Source organism: Phasianus colchicus, chromosome 12 (genome assembly GCF_987193195.1).
Source record: "Phasianus colchicus chromosome 12, bPhaCol1.hap1.1, whole genome shotgun sequence".
NCBI lineage: Eukaryota > Metazoa > Chordata > Aves > Galliformes > Phasianidae > Phasianus > Phasianus colchicus.
Window position 1 is genome coordinate 13,445,374 of NC_143447.1, and position 16,049 is coordinate 13,461,422.

Here is a 16,049-nt window from a genome sequence, read left to right on the forward strand (position 1 = left end):
TCCCGCCTGCTTTCCCCAGCTCTGGGACTGGGCTGGAGCGAAGCTGGCCAGGAGCCGGCCGGCATTTGATGGATGTGATTTGGCTGAGCTCGATGTCACTGTTGGGAAGCTCCAAGCAGGGATGGGAGCGGGGTGTAGGCAGCCTGGGAATGGGCCGGGACGCCTTGAGGAGGGCCAGGAACCCGGCCCCATCCCTGGGGCCAGCCCTGTCTCCTCAGCAGGGCTCCCCACTCCCGTCCTCTGCTACTCACCAGCTGCAAGAGCTGCTCCTTTTTTCTTCTTTTCTTTAAGTAGCCTTATTAAGCTTTTTGCTCCATTCCTCAGCCCTACCTTGGGAAAGCTTTCAGCAGAGCATCTCCCTATGGCTCAGCACTGCCCTACACCCAGTGCCACCCAATGCACCTGGAGGTACTCAAGGCCGGGTTGGATGGGTCCTGGGCAGCCTGATGCAGTGGGGGGCAACCAGCCCACAGCAGGAGGTTGGAGGTGGGTAATCTTTAAGGTCCCTTCCAACTCAAGCCATTTTGTGATTCTATGATTAATTCAATTCCCATTTCTCACAGCTGTGAACATTGAGCACCTTGAACATCCGCATCCGCAGGGGAGAGATGGGGGGAAAAAATTGGCCAAGGGCATCCCTCTCCACCATCCCACAGGTGTGGATGATTGGGACGGGATGGCTGAGACGTACGGTTTATGCAGGATATCCGCGGCTCCTCCCAGTGCCCGTTGGGCTGGCAGCGGATGGTGGGCACGTGGCGCTGGATGTAGCCATGGTCACACTGGTACCGCACCAGGGAGTTGATCTCATAGCGGTCCTTCTTCCGGCCAAAGGTCCGGGCGTTCTCCACTACAGGTGGGTCCCCACAGGCAACTGCAGGAAATGGGTAAAGACAATAAGAGATGGAGAACCCATGGCAGCCAGCTCTCAACCCATCTTCCCCATTGCTGCTTCTCCTGTGCTGCCCCATGGGGACAAAAAGGAATGGCCTCAAGTTGCACCAGGGGAGGTGCAGGTTGGATATTAGGAAAAACTTCTCAGAAAGAGTGGTGATGCAGTGGCACAACTGCTCAGGGAGGTGGTGGAGTCACCATCCCTGGAGGTGCTCAAGAACTGTGGAGATGTGGATCTGAGGGCACAGTGGGGATGGGTTGACGGCTGGATTAGGTGATATTAGTGGTCTTTTCCAAACATAATGATTCTGTGGTGTCTGTAAGTCGGTGATGGCCGCTCCTTCTGTCCTTTAAGTGAGGCCACTGATGGGGTGGAAAGATGCAACCACTGTGCCCATCCCTGACGTGGTGGGAGTGATGTCCTCCCTTGTTATTCCCCTGCAGTAATGGCATTTCTGATCCAGATAGTTTCTAGGACCCACATGGACAGGTGCTACCCCTCGAGCTTTTATAACATCCATCAGTCAGACCCAGGGCTAGAGAATAAGCTGAGAATGGGGAGATTGTTTCCTTAGGAGGGGAATAGATGGAGATACTACAAAAAGGCACTATTGCTAAAGAAGTTCAAAGAAACCTAAGTTCATACAAACTTCAGTGGGAGGCAGGCTTACAGCATGAGCTTTCCTGGCTGAACATGGGGCTGTTACTCACAAAGAGCTCAGTGGCAGAACAAGGGCTCATTCCCCTCATGCCCCAACCCTATGGCCATTGATTGAATCACCCCCATCTTGCTGGTGCAGAGCAGGGGTTCACCTGTTCCCTTCTTGCATGTGAAAGGCAGGTGATAGTTGCAGGGGACGTCGTTCCATTCGCCTTGCTCATGCCAGATCATCACAACGCAGTCCTCACCCGCGGAGAAGAAGTTGTCAGGTTGGTTGGGCCGCCAGTTCTCAAATTGCTGGGGGGAGAGGAAGACACTTGAGCCTGAGTCCCCACTCTCCTTCCCTCTTTTGTGTCTCCTCCTGACTCCACCTTCTAGAGACCACAGCTACCTGCACTGCTCCTGCAGCAATATGCCTATGGCCATGGTGCCATGGAGCTCAGCCTCTGCTCAGGTGTGGTTTCACCAGAGCTGGTTAAAACCAGAAAAACCATTTAGCTGAGGGCTGCCTTTACACTTTATCCAAGCACTCACTGTGTCACTCGAGGGCTCTGTCCCCAGCACCATTCCTCCCACCAAGAACACTACTTCCCAGCCCAAGGCTGAGGACTGGGTCCATCCCAGTTACTCACCAGTGAGTGCCCATCAGACCAGCGGAAGTCATTCTCCACAGCTCTGTCACTGAGGCCGATCCACTGATAGTCCTGTGCATGGCCTGGGAGAACAGAACAGGGATAGAAGGATAGGTGCTGGCTCACCATGCTATGTGCAGGCATCCCTTTGCCAACTCACCCCTTCTGGACCTGGGGCCCTGGAGTCATCTAGCACTTGCTTTTTACATTATTTTGCACAAACCTCTGCACCATAAATGTGGAGTCCAATGGATGGACCCCTCCCTGTTCTCATGTCCCCCAGACAGCCCCCAACACTCACTGTTCACAAATTCTTGTTCCTCTGGAGTAATGATGCTGCTCAGGTGGGCTTGATGTTCTCGGCACCTGGACTCTGCGTCCATCCATGTCTCCCTCTCTTCAAAGTGCCTGTAGCAGTGGCCCTGGAACTTGATCCAGCCTTCCTCACAGTTTGCCAGGTCTGAAACACACAAAGGAGGGTTGAAAAGGAGTTGGTGCAATGTCTGACTGCTTTCCAACTCACCTCTTGGCAGCTCACACACTTGTGGCACAGGACAACACATGGTCACCTCCTCTAAAAAGCAAAACCTGACAGTGTTGTCTGCATGACATCCCAGGGAAAATGATCAGAAGGTACCCAAGACAAATGCAGAAGAGAGGGAAGCCTATGCTGGAGATCCTGTGCTTGTCATAAAGTGACGAGTGCTATCGGAAAATTCAAGTGACACAGAGTTATTTCAGAACAATTTCATCCCCTTTTGTCTTCTTCGACTATTTTTGAGGATCTGATCAAAGCAACAACCCTCTTTTTTCCTCCTGCAGAGTTTTGTTGCTTTGGAAAGTGTCTTTGAAACCTGAATCTCCATACCAGAATCGACCTTCATACATCAAAAAGGAATTGAGTGGTGAGAGCCCAGGATGAAGCAGTCACATTCCTTGCTGTGGTTCTGGGTTTTGGAAGAAAAGCAACCCATCCAAGATGGGAACAAAGAGATGTGAGCAGGAACTTGCTGCTCTTGGGGTGGGATTCCATCAGTCCTCATGCCTCCCTCCGTGTACAGTAAGGTTTTCTGTGCTCAGTTTCTTTCTTCTGTTGTTAATCTTGGTAGGTCAGAGCACTGTTGCCTTCAGTAACACAAATTCCTGCTGATCCGCCCTTCTGGTCTTCTTCCAACTGAAGACTGCAGATGCTCCACAGGTGTTGGGAGGGCTGGTAGCAAGGTGAGGAATTTCAATGTTTTCTGTGCTTTCTAACAGATCAAATGGAATATCTGTAAGCAGTTGAAGCTCTAGGCAATCACACTGGAAAATACCAGCAAAAAATCATGGAAGGGACACTGACATCGTGACAGGAAGGACTGACTCCTGCAGTGTCCTGGAGACTGATAGATTTTAGGGAAAGGAAGATCTGCCTCATGGCAATAATAAAGAATTACATTCACCACTGAATGTGAGTCCTTTCTTTCTTCTTGCATCACCCAGAAAATGGGATGCAGGCACTATGAACCCATAAATCATAGAAAAGAGAAAAGAGAAAATTAAGTCTTGCTTGGACCAAACGTCATGAGCAGCTGCAGGGTAGGAGTCTTCTGGCAGAACAAAAGGCAGCAGGGATAGGTAAATCAGAAGCTGATTAAGTTGCATTGACAAAGAGACATAAAGACAGCACCATTCCTGCCCAAATGGTCCAGAAATCCTGAGACTTTTTTACCATCTACTCTGTACGCTCATATTGAAAGCAGAAAGAGAGACAAAGAGAAAGATGAAGAAAAACCCAATGCATATTAGCGTGACTCATGTCAAGGTGAGTAAGAAATGCAACTTATTCCTCTTGCTTGAGCAAGGCAGGGGACCTTCCTCTTAGTTCAGCTGATAGAAGTTCTGCCTTTCATCAGTTTTAAGAACAAAAAACTGCTTCTTTTTTCCTTCTTGCAGAAACAAAAAGAAGTATTAGTGCAGGTCAGAGTGCGCCTCATTTTGAAGTAAAAATAGGTCACTTTGTGTTTTCTCAGATACACATTCCCTGCTGGCTTTACCACAGGAAGCCACGTTGAAGAGATGACAGAAATGTCATACTGTGTCACATCGGTGGAGGCTCCTGGAGTGAAGGAGGCTTCTTCACAGAGTGAAACACAATCATTTTTACATGGCTCAGTTGAAGCATCCTTCCATGAAATTCCAGTCTAGCAGAGAAAGTTTGCCTGGGGTGGAGATGTACTCAGATGTTTCCCTACTGTCACAGATGAACAGAAAGACCCTTGACCCAAAGACGCAGCGATCAACACCATCACAGTCTGCATGCAGCTTCACCAGAGAAGCTGAACACAAACAAGACAGCTGAAGAGGACACCAGAGGTCCCTGCTTGGGAATCTTAGAGAACACGATGCTGTGATGAAGAAATGAATCAGAATATGAAAGAAAAAGGCTCAAAGCTTTTCCCTACTGTGTGCCAAGCTGCTGTTAGAGGTTAGCTAATGAGATGAGGGCAGGGCTGATGGGAGCACCTGGGCTCAGCTTTCTGGGGACAGGGCTGGAAGGAGGTAATGAGGCTGTTAGTAAGATTAGCTGAAGCCGAGTAGGCCGTACCGATCTCACACAGGTCCCCTCCGTAGCTGGGAAGGCATAAGCATTTGAAAGAGTCGATGCCATCAACGCAGGTAGCTCCATTCAGACAGGGGCTTGAGTGGCACTCATCAGTGTCTGCAAGAAATCAAGGGCTTCCATTAGGGCTCTGGGCAGAGAATTCCACCAAGAGGAGAACTTGTTTCCTTGTTTGTTAGGATGGAGTATCGGTTGTTTTGGGAGAACTTGTTCAGGTCTTATTTGATAACATTCTGCCACTGCTGCTGCTGGAGGAATGAAGTCAAGAGACCCAACCCACCCTATGAGGAAGACATTCTTTTGATGTCACCTGATGGTTGAACGCCACTCTGGAGATATCAGACATTTCCAATACACAGCACTCAGTGACTTTGACAGCTGTGGAAATTTCTTTGCCCACCATCTACCTGATGGGCAGAACACCCCAACTTCTGCTGGGTCACAATGAGAAGAACATTGTGAAATAGATCCCTGACACACAACTAGCACTGCTGGAGATAGTTTTTTCTTAATTTTAATTCAGGTGAAGTCCTGGGGTAAGAAATCTCATCTCAGTGAAGCTAAGTGCAGGAAAGAAGTGGGTTCGAAGGTGGTTCAGCCTTTTCCTTTTCAGGATCATAGCAAAGACTATGGTAGCCTCTTCCTTGGTGAAGAACTCTGGAGTGCAGTGGACCTCTCCACACTACTTGTTTTTTTGCTTGTGATGGGACTGGAAGAAGCTGTGCATCTTTTTTAGCTGCTGATTCCCTCATGGTGGTGGAAACTATTCCTACTTTCCCATCTAGTGCATCCCTTAAGATGCTTTCTGCTTTCTCAGAGGTGAAAAGAGAAGTTGGTATGGGAGGAATTGGACTTCCAACACTTCAGTGTTTCTCAACTTGCTAATTAGCACAAGCCTGGATACTAAATGCTGTCATCTGGTAGCATTTCCATCCTCTGTCATCTTGTTGAAGAACGAAGGAAGCATGGAAGCATGTCACAGGTAGACAGCTTGATCTATATAGTAGAAAATCTAGTTTGTGCTGGAATTAAAGGTCTTCTAGTATATCTCCAGATTGAGCCTTAATCCTACTTACTGAACTTAAGAATCAGAAGGAAAACCATTCAGAATGAAAAGATCTCAGAGATGTTCAACTCAAGAAACAAGACTAATAAAAAAAGTGGGTGGACACCCATGCAGATTATGTTAAAAGATTGATTAGATCTTCATGCAAGACAGCATTTCATTCTTTTACACTCAGAAGAAATATAATGCTGTGAAAGTGCTGACTAACACACTCCATGCTCTCCTTGTGGATGAGAGGGGTTAGTGAGGAAACATTCAAAGATGATGAACATGCTGGCAATGGGAATACCAGAGCAGAGTAGTGATGTGAATATCCAGTTGCCCAGCAGCCAATATCTGATATGTCAACTAAAAGCTGACATGCTCTGTACTGTGCCTGAATGATGCAAAAAACTCTTCCTGACCTTGGATGGCAAATTGGTTTGTGCTTTGGAGCATGAGAATTGTCTTCTTTATTCCAGATCATATCAATATAAGCAACATATTTGTTCCTCAGATGGTTGATGAACCACTTAATGCCAGTTTTGCAGTTAGCCCTTCACTGAGAGAAGGAATTTCTTCCTCTGGATTGCTCTTCTAAATACTCATGAAAGATTTCTGGATTTCTATATTCAATACAGTGCAAAGAAAATCTGGGATCTCGTTTCCACGACGTTATGAAATACATTGAGACTTTCCAGAACGTATGAGGGGTTGTGGGCCTGGTAAGAGAGGAGCTGCAGTTGGTTGGCTCTTGTCTGTAGTGAAACCTGGAGTTCTTAGGAGACAGAAAACATAGAGGAAAATGAAATATCCTCAGGGATGATGACAGCTCTAGAGGATCCCTGGTCTTCCCAACAGCAGTGGCAGCAGATGTTTCATTGATCCCAGCGGGCTCCAGCTGAACAAGGAAGAAAAGGCTCTTCTTTGTCCATCAGGCTCCATCAAGAGGAAAGCACACTGTAGAGGTGGGAATAAAGCACGTACAAAGCAGAACATTTAGTGGGGAAGAATAAGTCTTTGGCCATCTTCAGCAATGTGGAATAGAGTTTTGGTACATCCAAGGTCTCTTCTGAGATGCGTGGGACTCGCTGGGAGCTGCCATCCCTGGTGCTGAAGGAAGAAGGAGCAAATGCATGCAAATTCATTGCCACAAGACTCCAGATGGGAAATAACACTGGAAAAGAATTTCCTTTTACAGATAATGTATATAATATGACTGCTCATATTATATATGCTGTAAAAACAAAGCTCTGCGTACAATATGTGTGTTATATACATACACACATACACTTGTATATATCACACAAAAAGTGTCTACTCATCAGTAGTGTTAGGAAAACAGACAATAAATACAAATGAGACAGCATTTTTTTCCATAAGCATGGTGCAAATGGCTGGAAAGAAGACATTCTAAGCACATGATGGTCATAAATACTAAACTCCCCCTTCAGCCCAAGTGCTGTTGGGACAGCGACTGAATCTCCATCTGGATGCTCAATCACAGAATTGTTTGAGTTGGAAGGTCATCTGGTCCAGCTCCCTGCAATGAACAGGGACACTTACAGCTTGATCAAGTCACCAGGCTGATATCAGGAAACTCAAACGTTGGCCAGCCTGGAGGAAAAGTTGCTGATTTTGGTCCCCCTAGAAAATCTGGTCTTTTAGAAATGTAAGCTTTAAATTGGCAGCCATGTTGCCTCTGAAAACTGGCAAGCTGGTCTGTGGGTATTTGTAGGATATCACATCAAAGCCATTGGATTTATGGGAGGTGAGAACTCCAGTAAAAAAATTCCATCTATCACTCGATGCTTGGTTCTTCCTTCCTAACCTTTTACATACCATAAGTGTATCCCCTTCCACAGGGCTTATGGCTGGGTGAGGTCAGTAAATCACTGTGCCCATCCCCAGCAGCAGGAAAGCCTGCAGCAGGGGGGAGTTTGACATTCTTACATGTAAGTGAGCTATTTGTTTGCTTGGGTGAGCAGCCATTCAAAAGTCAGCTCTGCTTTAAGGTGCAGCTCAAGAGCTTATCAGCTAACAAGGAGAAGAGACTACTGCTATTATTACCCAGTGCTAACAAAGAACAACTGATGTGGCATGGGATGCAGAACAGAGGCAGCCCTGGCTTTCAAGAGGTTCAGCTCTGAAACAGAGACAGGGAAGAAAAGGCTTTGCAGTGCCGAGAATAGGAAGCCCACTTAGAACTTACTATTAACTCACTTGGCAAGGATAATGCAAAATCAAGAGCTCTTTGGGAGATGCTTTGCACCGTACTTAATATCACCCAGAAGTTACAAAGGATTATTCAAATCTATTGTGACAATAGGTCCTATTTTATACTACTAACAGGACCTAAGGGATAACTTTTGGATTATTTCTTATTAATGAAACCAAAAATTAAAACAAAAAAAACCTCTAATGTAAATAGGGTCTTGCATCTGGAATTTGTAAACTGTTGGCTGGCAAAAGCAAGGGGAGTTACAGAGTTACAGTGCAATCTTTGAATTTGCCTCACACCATTTACTTCCTCAGCTTTCTCTTACACTGCCAGATACTTACTATATTTAGTCAGTACTATTTTCTTTTGATGCAGCTAAACACAGCACAAGTATTCTCCCAGTGCCTTTGAAGACAATGTGCTGTACTAGATCATGGAAATTGGAAAGAGAAATCCTTTAGAAATGAAAGAGAAATAGATCAGTCCTGGTTTTGCTCAGAAGGCAAACGACATGCAGAAGTGAGCACACTGAGAGAGAAGGGGAGACTTTCAAAATCCTTCATCCCAAGCTAAGCAGACAATAACTAGAAACTGTGCTAATGTTCCTTAAAACAATACAATCTGTGCATTTCTCTCAGTGACAGCCTGCATCCGCGACAGCAAAAGTACTCATGAAATGAAGTTAGCTTTGTGCTTAGAACACTTATGGAGGAGAAGCAGGCTGCAGGCAGGCTGGGTGCTACCACCCATGCCCTGAACAAATTCTAGTCTTACTCATGTTGTGAGGAACTAGTTCAGAAAAATAACCTATGATTAGTACTCTTGCTTTTGTTCTGCATAGAAGAAAATGTAAGGCTGAAACATGAGGCATTTTCCGGATGTCCAACAGTCCCTGATGTGCTCCTCACCCTTTCTTTATAGACTCTCCTGTAAGTGTGATTATCCAAACAGGGATTCAGAGACCAGCTGCATCATTATCTTCTAGAGACTGAGGTAAAATTCCAGGTACAAGTTAAATTTGCCTTTCCGAGTCTCCAGGGAGTTTGAATTGATCACTCAAATAGAGAAGAAAAACATCTGACTGATTGACTCCTACAAGGAGAGAAGAGGAGGAGCTGAGGAGAGCAATTCCTTCATCTACCAGCATCAAAAATCATGTAGCCAGCTAGTGACTTACGATGAGCAATTAAGTTACTAAAATAATGAATTATATTAATTAAACCAAAGCTGCTTCTGGAATGATCTTTTCAAAGGAAAAAAAAAAAAAAAAAAAGGCTATCCCTTGGATTTCTGTGGTGTGAAGGAGGAAACACCATCAATACCTTTTCTCACTTGGATTCTAACCTTCAGCTGCTTTGGGGCCGTTGATGGAAGACTCCATGAGTTCTTTTCACCAGAGGCAAGCAAAACTTAACACAAATTGCTGCCATTTCAGCACATTTCTATTTTTCCCTTGACTTGAGTGAAGTTTTTAAAACATTGGCTGGTCAGAGTGCTCCAAACCACAGCTTTTCACTGAAGCGCCAGCGTGCTCTTCTCAGTTAATAATTATTTGTCTTCAAATGTTACCCGAAGCAAAAATACCCACTGAGCTGGCAAAGCTCTGGATGGAGAAGCCAAGTCTATGGCCATTTCTTCATGCTGTAGGCTTATAGGCTTCCTGATGTCAAGGAAGAATCCAACTGCTGACAAAGACACGTGCAGGCAAAGCCTTCAATTTTGTTAAAAACTAAAAAATATTGGCATTCCAAGTGTTAACCTCGAGTCTTCTTGTCCTTGTGGCTTTGTCTTTGAGAGAGAAGTAGAGCCTACAGAAAAAAATGTAATTCTTCTGAAGTCATCCCACTAAAAAGACTGCTGAATCTAATTGGAATGCTTAAATGGCAGGACAGGAGCCCAGCAGCTTCATGCCCTGCCCTGAGCTCTGAGCTCCTTCTGTGAACTGAACCAGCTTTGGTCATGCCTCAATGGTAGTCGAAACGCACTGTACCTAATGAGCATCCACAGCACCCTACAACTCTGAGCACAGCACGAGGTTCCAAACCATGGTTCCAACCCATAGTTCTTCCTTGTGGGCTTTTTGCATTCACAGTCATTCTGAAGAGTGATGATTTCAGAAGAGGATACCTGAGAATATTTTTCCTTCTTTATTCTTCTTCATCAGCACTGCGCCCTATTTTTCTAGAGGAATCTCATCCCTTGCAGAGGTGCTGCACATACATGGTCAGCAACACTTTCTTGCTGCCTGGATGAGCCTTGATCAGACCCTGACCTGGACTGCATTTCGCCTTGAAGAAATACTACAGCAAAGAAGCTTATCAACAAAAAAAAAAAAAAATTCTTATACACTGGATTATCTGCTAGAGAAGCAAAAACCACGCACGTGTTCTGAAGCCCATCTCTAGTGTACAAGGAATCCACAGTTAAGCTTCGTGCAGTTATCACTTACCTCTGTCACCTGTTAAGAAACCCCAGCTGCTATATTGCCATTCCCGTTGACTCACAAATACACAACATATTCCAATTTTGGAACGTTTTTCAAACTTCTTCACACATGAGCTGCCTAACACATGGTTTTCTTTCAAAATGCTTCACAAGAATGTTGGCTAACAGTGCTCTGAAGAATCTGGCAGTAGCCTTGTGGGTAATTTATAAAAAGAATAAGCAGTGAAATAAAACAACACTTTGGGGCCAATTTTTTCTCTTTTTGCTGAGCCTTGTTGGCTGGTTCCCTTCCTTTCCCTTGTCCTTCTGACTTGTTTTCATCTCCAGGCTAGGACGTGGCAGCAAGCATGGCCCAAGGGCAGAGCCCATGAGGGGTGCAAGGAGGGTTTTGGGGGCTTTCTACAAAGACAGATGGGATGTGTGGGGAGCAGGGCTGAGCTGTGATCACCTGTTTTCCAAGATGGAAATGATGCAGAGTGAAATGCAGTGACTTGTCCAAAGCGTTTTGAGGACAGGAACGAAGCTTGAAACCAGGTTGAGCACACAGAGCCCTGCATTACAGACCCATACCAAATCCAGATCTGTCTGTGCTTAGTGCCGTGGGTTCACCAGGAAGCAGCAGTCCAGGAGGCAGCATGGGAAGGGAGTGGAGTGAATACTGCTTTTGCTAGAAGCAGATCTCTTTGCAAATGCATTTTTTGCTCTATTTCTGCAACACGGCCAATGTGAACAGAACCACGAGAAATCTAAAAGCACCAGTGTGTTTATGTGACAAGATGAATGATTTTTGCAGTGGGGCCTATGCCCCAGAGCCTGCTCCTGGCTGCAGCAATGTGAAACCAAGCCATTGCCAGGGATGCTGTGAGACGTTACAGGGCTCCTTCCTGGCCAAGAAGTGGCTGGCAAGCATGAAAATGCCCCTGCTTGTCTTCTCATTGTAGCATCCTAGTACCTGCATGGCATGTAAGCAAAACTTGGTGGAGTGCTGTCAGAAAGCTGGTGAACCATTTTCACCATACAAGGTTACTCAGATTTAAATATTGTATCTGTTTATACTTGGCAGTCCTGCTAAAGCACCAAAAAGGGGCAGGGTGAGGGGAGCACATGTATCAGCGCAGCTGCCAAAAGCTGTGAGCACCTTCTCACACATTTTGCCTGTTTGTGCTACAGGGAGCAGCGTGCTCAATGCAAATACTGCACTCAGCAGTGACAAGGCTGAGAGCAGAGATCTTTGTTCCTAAGCTGGCTTGTGCCTCTCAGCCCCTCGGCACAGCAAAGCAGCTGATGCATGGCTGCTGTGGAGCAAGAGCTTGGAAACACCCAGGGCAGCGAGTCAGCACATCATGGAGAGAGAAACAAAGCAGGGCAGAGGCTTGCAGCCTGCCTGATCCAACTTCCCAGCCACATCTCCCAGCCAGGGTGGAAGTCTCAGGCGGGTGGAGCAGTCTTTGCTCTGCTTTTCACATGATGAGAAAAAAAATGTTGTTTTCTTGAGATGAGAGCAATGGCTAAGAGCAATTTCAGACGGGGTGTGAATGCCCTGGTGCCTTCCACTGATGTATCACACCCAGTGGCTCTCACTGGCCATTCACAGAGTGAACTGTTTCCAGCCCCTGTTCCAGCAGCACAGAGAGGAGAGGTCACCTACATCCCAACAACCATCACCCATATAACCCAGGGGCACAGGTAGGTGAAGCCCAGTCATGTTCCTAGCAGGTGCCAGCTCCACCAGGAGCAGCAGCTGGAAGGAGCAGTCACTGCCTGCTGCCATACTGCAGCAGGGGAAGGCCCCCGTGCACCTCCTGGTGCTTCCCCTGGGCTGGCCCTCAGCTCTGCAATGGGCAGGCAGGAGGAGATGTGCCCCCTCCCTCCTTTCCCTTCCTTGGTACGTTAGGGCTGGGAGAAGGCACGGTACCTTCTGTCGTGGGTCCCAGGGCATCTATTGCTTCTTGGGAGGCTGGATGCAGGGCAGCAGTAGCAGTGGCTGGCAGATGGAGATTGTCGAGGACAGCAGCTGTTTCTGTCTCTTGTCCTGACGCCGCGGGAGTGGAGGGCTCTATTTCAAGCTGAGTCTCTTCAGTGTTTCTGGGTCCCTGTGTTAGTTCAACATCTGGAGCGCTGGTACTGATTACAATGTCTGGGACAGAGGTTTCCCCTGAAACGCCTGTGATCAAGTGTGATGTTGTGTCAGGAATTTCCTTCTCAGGAGCACTGGAGGGCTCACCACCGGCCAGAGACGTGGCAGCGGTGTCAGTGCTAACAGCAGGCAGCCCAGGAGTTTCCCCACTGCTTTCGTGGGCTGTGGATGTCTCTATGCCAATCTCAGGAAACACAGATGTTTCACCACGGGCTTCCTGACTTGTGGATGTTTCTACACTAATTTCAGGGAAGGCAGAACTTTCCCCACTTACTTCTTGAGTTGTGGATGCCTCTATGCTAACCTCAGGATAGGCAGATTCTTCACCCCTGGCTTCTTGTCTTGTGGAAGTTTCTATGCTAATTTCAGGAAATGCAGATGTTTCCCCACTGGTTTCATGGACAGTGGATGTCTCTATGGTAATCTCAGGAAATGCAGATGTTTCACCCCGGGCTTCTTGACTCGTGGATGTTTCTATTCTAATTTCAGGAAAGGCAGACGTTTCACCGCTGATTTCACGGACAGTTGAAGTTTCTATGCTAATTTCAGGAAATGCAGATGTATCTCCACTGATCTCTTGAATTGTGGAGGCTTCTATGGTAATCTCAGGAAACGCAGATGTTTCACCCCGGGCTTCTTGACTTGTGGATGTTTCTATTCTAATTTCAGGAAACGCAGAACTTTCCCCACTAATTTCATGGACTGTGGATGTTTCTATGCTAATTTCGGGAAAGGCAGACGTTTCTCCACTGGTTTCATGGACTGTGGAGGCTTCTATGGTAATCTCAGGAAATGCAGACGTTTCACCCCTGGCCTCTTGACTGGTGGATGTTTCTATTCTAATTTCAGGAAATGCAGACGTTTCCCCACTAATTTCTTGAAAGGTGGATGTTTCTATTCTAATTTCAGGAAATGCGGATGTTTCCCCACTGGTCTCCTGTATTGTGGATGTTTCTGTGCTAATTTCAGGAAAGGCAGACGTTTCCCCACTAACTTCCTGAACTGTGGATGTCTCTGTGCTAATCTCAGGGTATGCAGATGTTTCCCCACTGGTTTCTAGATTTGTGGATGTTTCTACACTAATCTCAGGGTATGCAGATGCTTCCCCACTGATTTCTTGACCTGTGGATGTTTCTACACTCGTTTCAGGGAAGGCAGATGTCTCACCACTGATTTCATAAGCTGTTGATGTTTCTATGCCACCTTCTGCAGATGTTCCCCCACTCAGGTCTCCAGACGCAGAGCCCTCACCACTTGGCCCAAAGATATAGGGAAATGTGACAGCTGTTTCCCCACCCAGCTCCTGTGAAACCGTTGGCCTTGTCACAACTTCTACTAAATCGGATGTGACTAAAGTGACTTCTGGAAGTCCTGAGTCCTCCCCACTAATATCAGTCACTGCTGAAGGTTGTCCGCTTAGATCTGTGGCTCCAGAAATGTCTCCACTGAAATATGGGATCCCGGATGGCTCTCCGCTGAAGTCTCCTGTTCCTGAAGGAAGCCCACTAGACTGCTCAGCTCCAGACCCTTCTCCAGATAGTCCTCTGTCTCCAGAAAGAAATCCACTGATTTCTATCATCCCAGAAGGTCCTTCTCCCACCTCTTGCGCAACTGATGTCTGTGTTACAACTTCTACCAACGTGGTATCCACGAGAGACACGGTGGGAAAGCCTGAGGTGAGCCCACTTTCCTCTCCAGATGTGAGGCCACTGGTGACTTCAACCCCAGAGGTTTCTCCACTGCTCTCAACTGCTCCGCTTGGAAATCCACTCATCTCAAGCACTCCAGAAGCGCTCCCTCCGAAGTCTATGTGTCCCGAAGGCTGACCGCTGACCTCTAAGCTCCCAGACACCATGCCTGATGTCTCTCCTGAAGGCAGTCCACTGATCTCCAAAATCTCTTTTGCTTCTGCTTCTGCAGTTGATGGGGTTGTCACTTCTTGCAGGCTGGTGCTTATAAAGGTAACGCCTGAGATCTCACCACTTCCATCAACACCAGAGGTAAGGCCACTCATGTCCACCAGGCCGCTCACCTCGGGTATTCCAGATGGCTCCCCACTGATGTCCAGTCCTGAGGGAAACCCACTGAGCTCAGGCACCCCAAAAGGCTCCCCACTGAGCTCAGGCAGCCCAGAATGTTCCCCACTGAGCTCAGGCAGCCCAGAATGCTCCCCACTGAGCTCGGGCACCTCGAAAGGCTCTCCACTGAGCCCAGGTAGCCCAGAATGCTCCCCACTGATTTCAGGCACCCCAGAATGCTCCCCGCTGGCTTCAGCACCTGAGGGCAGCCCTCTGGCCCCACTGCTGTCCCACTCTACAGATGGAAACCCCGACAGCTCTCCTTCACCACTGACTCCAATTGATCCTTTTCCCTCCTCTTGCCGTCCCGGTGCTGCTGTTACAACTTCCACCAAAGTGGAATCCACGAGGGAGACGGTGGGAAAACCAGAAGAGAGTCCACTTTCCTCTCCAGATGGCAGGCCGCTGATGAGCTCAGTGCCAGAAATTTCTCCACTAAATCCAGAATGCAGACCACTGCTTTCAGCTCCAGATGGCATCCCGCTAATTTCTGGTATCCTCGAAACAGACACCGATACCTCTTCCTCTGCAGAAGGTAAGCCGCTGGTATCAACAGCACCAGAAGGCAACCCGCTCACGTGCTCTGAAGGAAGGCCACTTTCTCCAGGTACAAAGCCACTGCTCTGCAGGTCTACAGATGGTAATCCACTTTCTCCAATCCCGGAGTGCTCTCCACTCAGTTCAAAACCTCCAGAAATTGGTTCTCCACTCGTGTCTGGGGCTCCAGATGCTGAAGGTTCGCCGCTGGCTGGGTGCTCCCCAGACTCAGGGAACTCTATGGACACTTCGGGGATGGAAGCACTGGTACTTGTTTCCTCTGGTATTGCAGTAGCTGGAGGAAAAGTAGATGGGCTCGCTGGAAAAGGAGGGAACAAAGAGAAGGAAATAGGACAACTAGTTAATATTAACAACTTCCTAGTTTACCTCCAAACTGACATCTAATAACATCACATTTGGGATAAAGGGCTCTGGCAGAAATCCTTTGATGCCCTCAAATTTGTTAATGAGGATAATGTCTTAAATAAGTGTTACATACAAATTGCTGGGAAACTGACAGAATACATCAACTTTTGGCATGGGACAATGGCAGCAGTGACGCTAATTCCCAGAAGCCAAAATAAAGCTACAGTTTCCTTGGACATGGCATGTGGAAGAGAAGTTTGGTGCTGCCCTGAGCACATCTTGGCTCTGTCCTCTGGGCATGGGGTCAGTTTCTAGGCTGCCTCCTGGACACACAGCAACATATTTTGTGAGATGCCCTGGCAATGTAAATGCTGGTTTGCAACATTGACATACCAATGCCATTCTGGTAGCACAGCTAGTAACACAGCAAA

At 47.3% G+C, this 16,049-nt stretch overlaps 1 protein-coding gene across 5 annotated transcripts in view; it reads right to left on the reverse strand.

The window, feature by feature from the left end:
* ACAN (aggrecan) overlaps positions 1-16,049 on the reverse strand; it is a 44,587-nt gene that overhangs the window by 927 nt on the left and 27,611 nt on the right. For 4 of the 5 annotated variants that reach the window (XM_090149015.1, XM_090149013.1, XM_090149014.1 and 1 more), the window contains 5 exons: positions 12,416-15,571; positions 2,489-2,647; positions 2,188-2,270; positions 1,708-1,852; positions 692-874 (listed from right to left, as the gene is read on the reverse strand). In XM_090149015.1, coding sequence (XP_090005141.1) covers positions 692-874; positions 1,708-1,852; positions 2,188-2,270; positions 2,489-2,647; positions 12,416-15,571 — 3,726 coding nt within the window. Of the gene's footprint in view, positions 1-691; positions 875-1,707; positions 1,853-2,187; positions 2,271-2,488; positions 2,648-4,774; positions 4,889-12,415; positions 15,572-16,049 lie in introns of all 5 variants that reach the window. The other variant, XM_031587740.2, reaches the window with a different exon arrangement.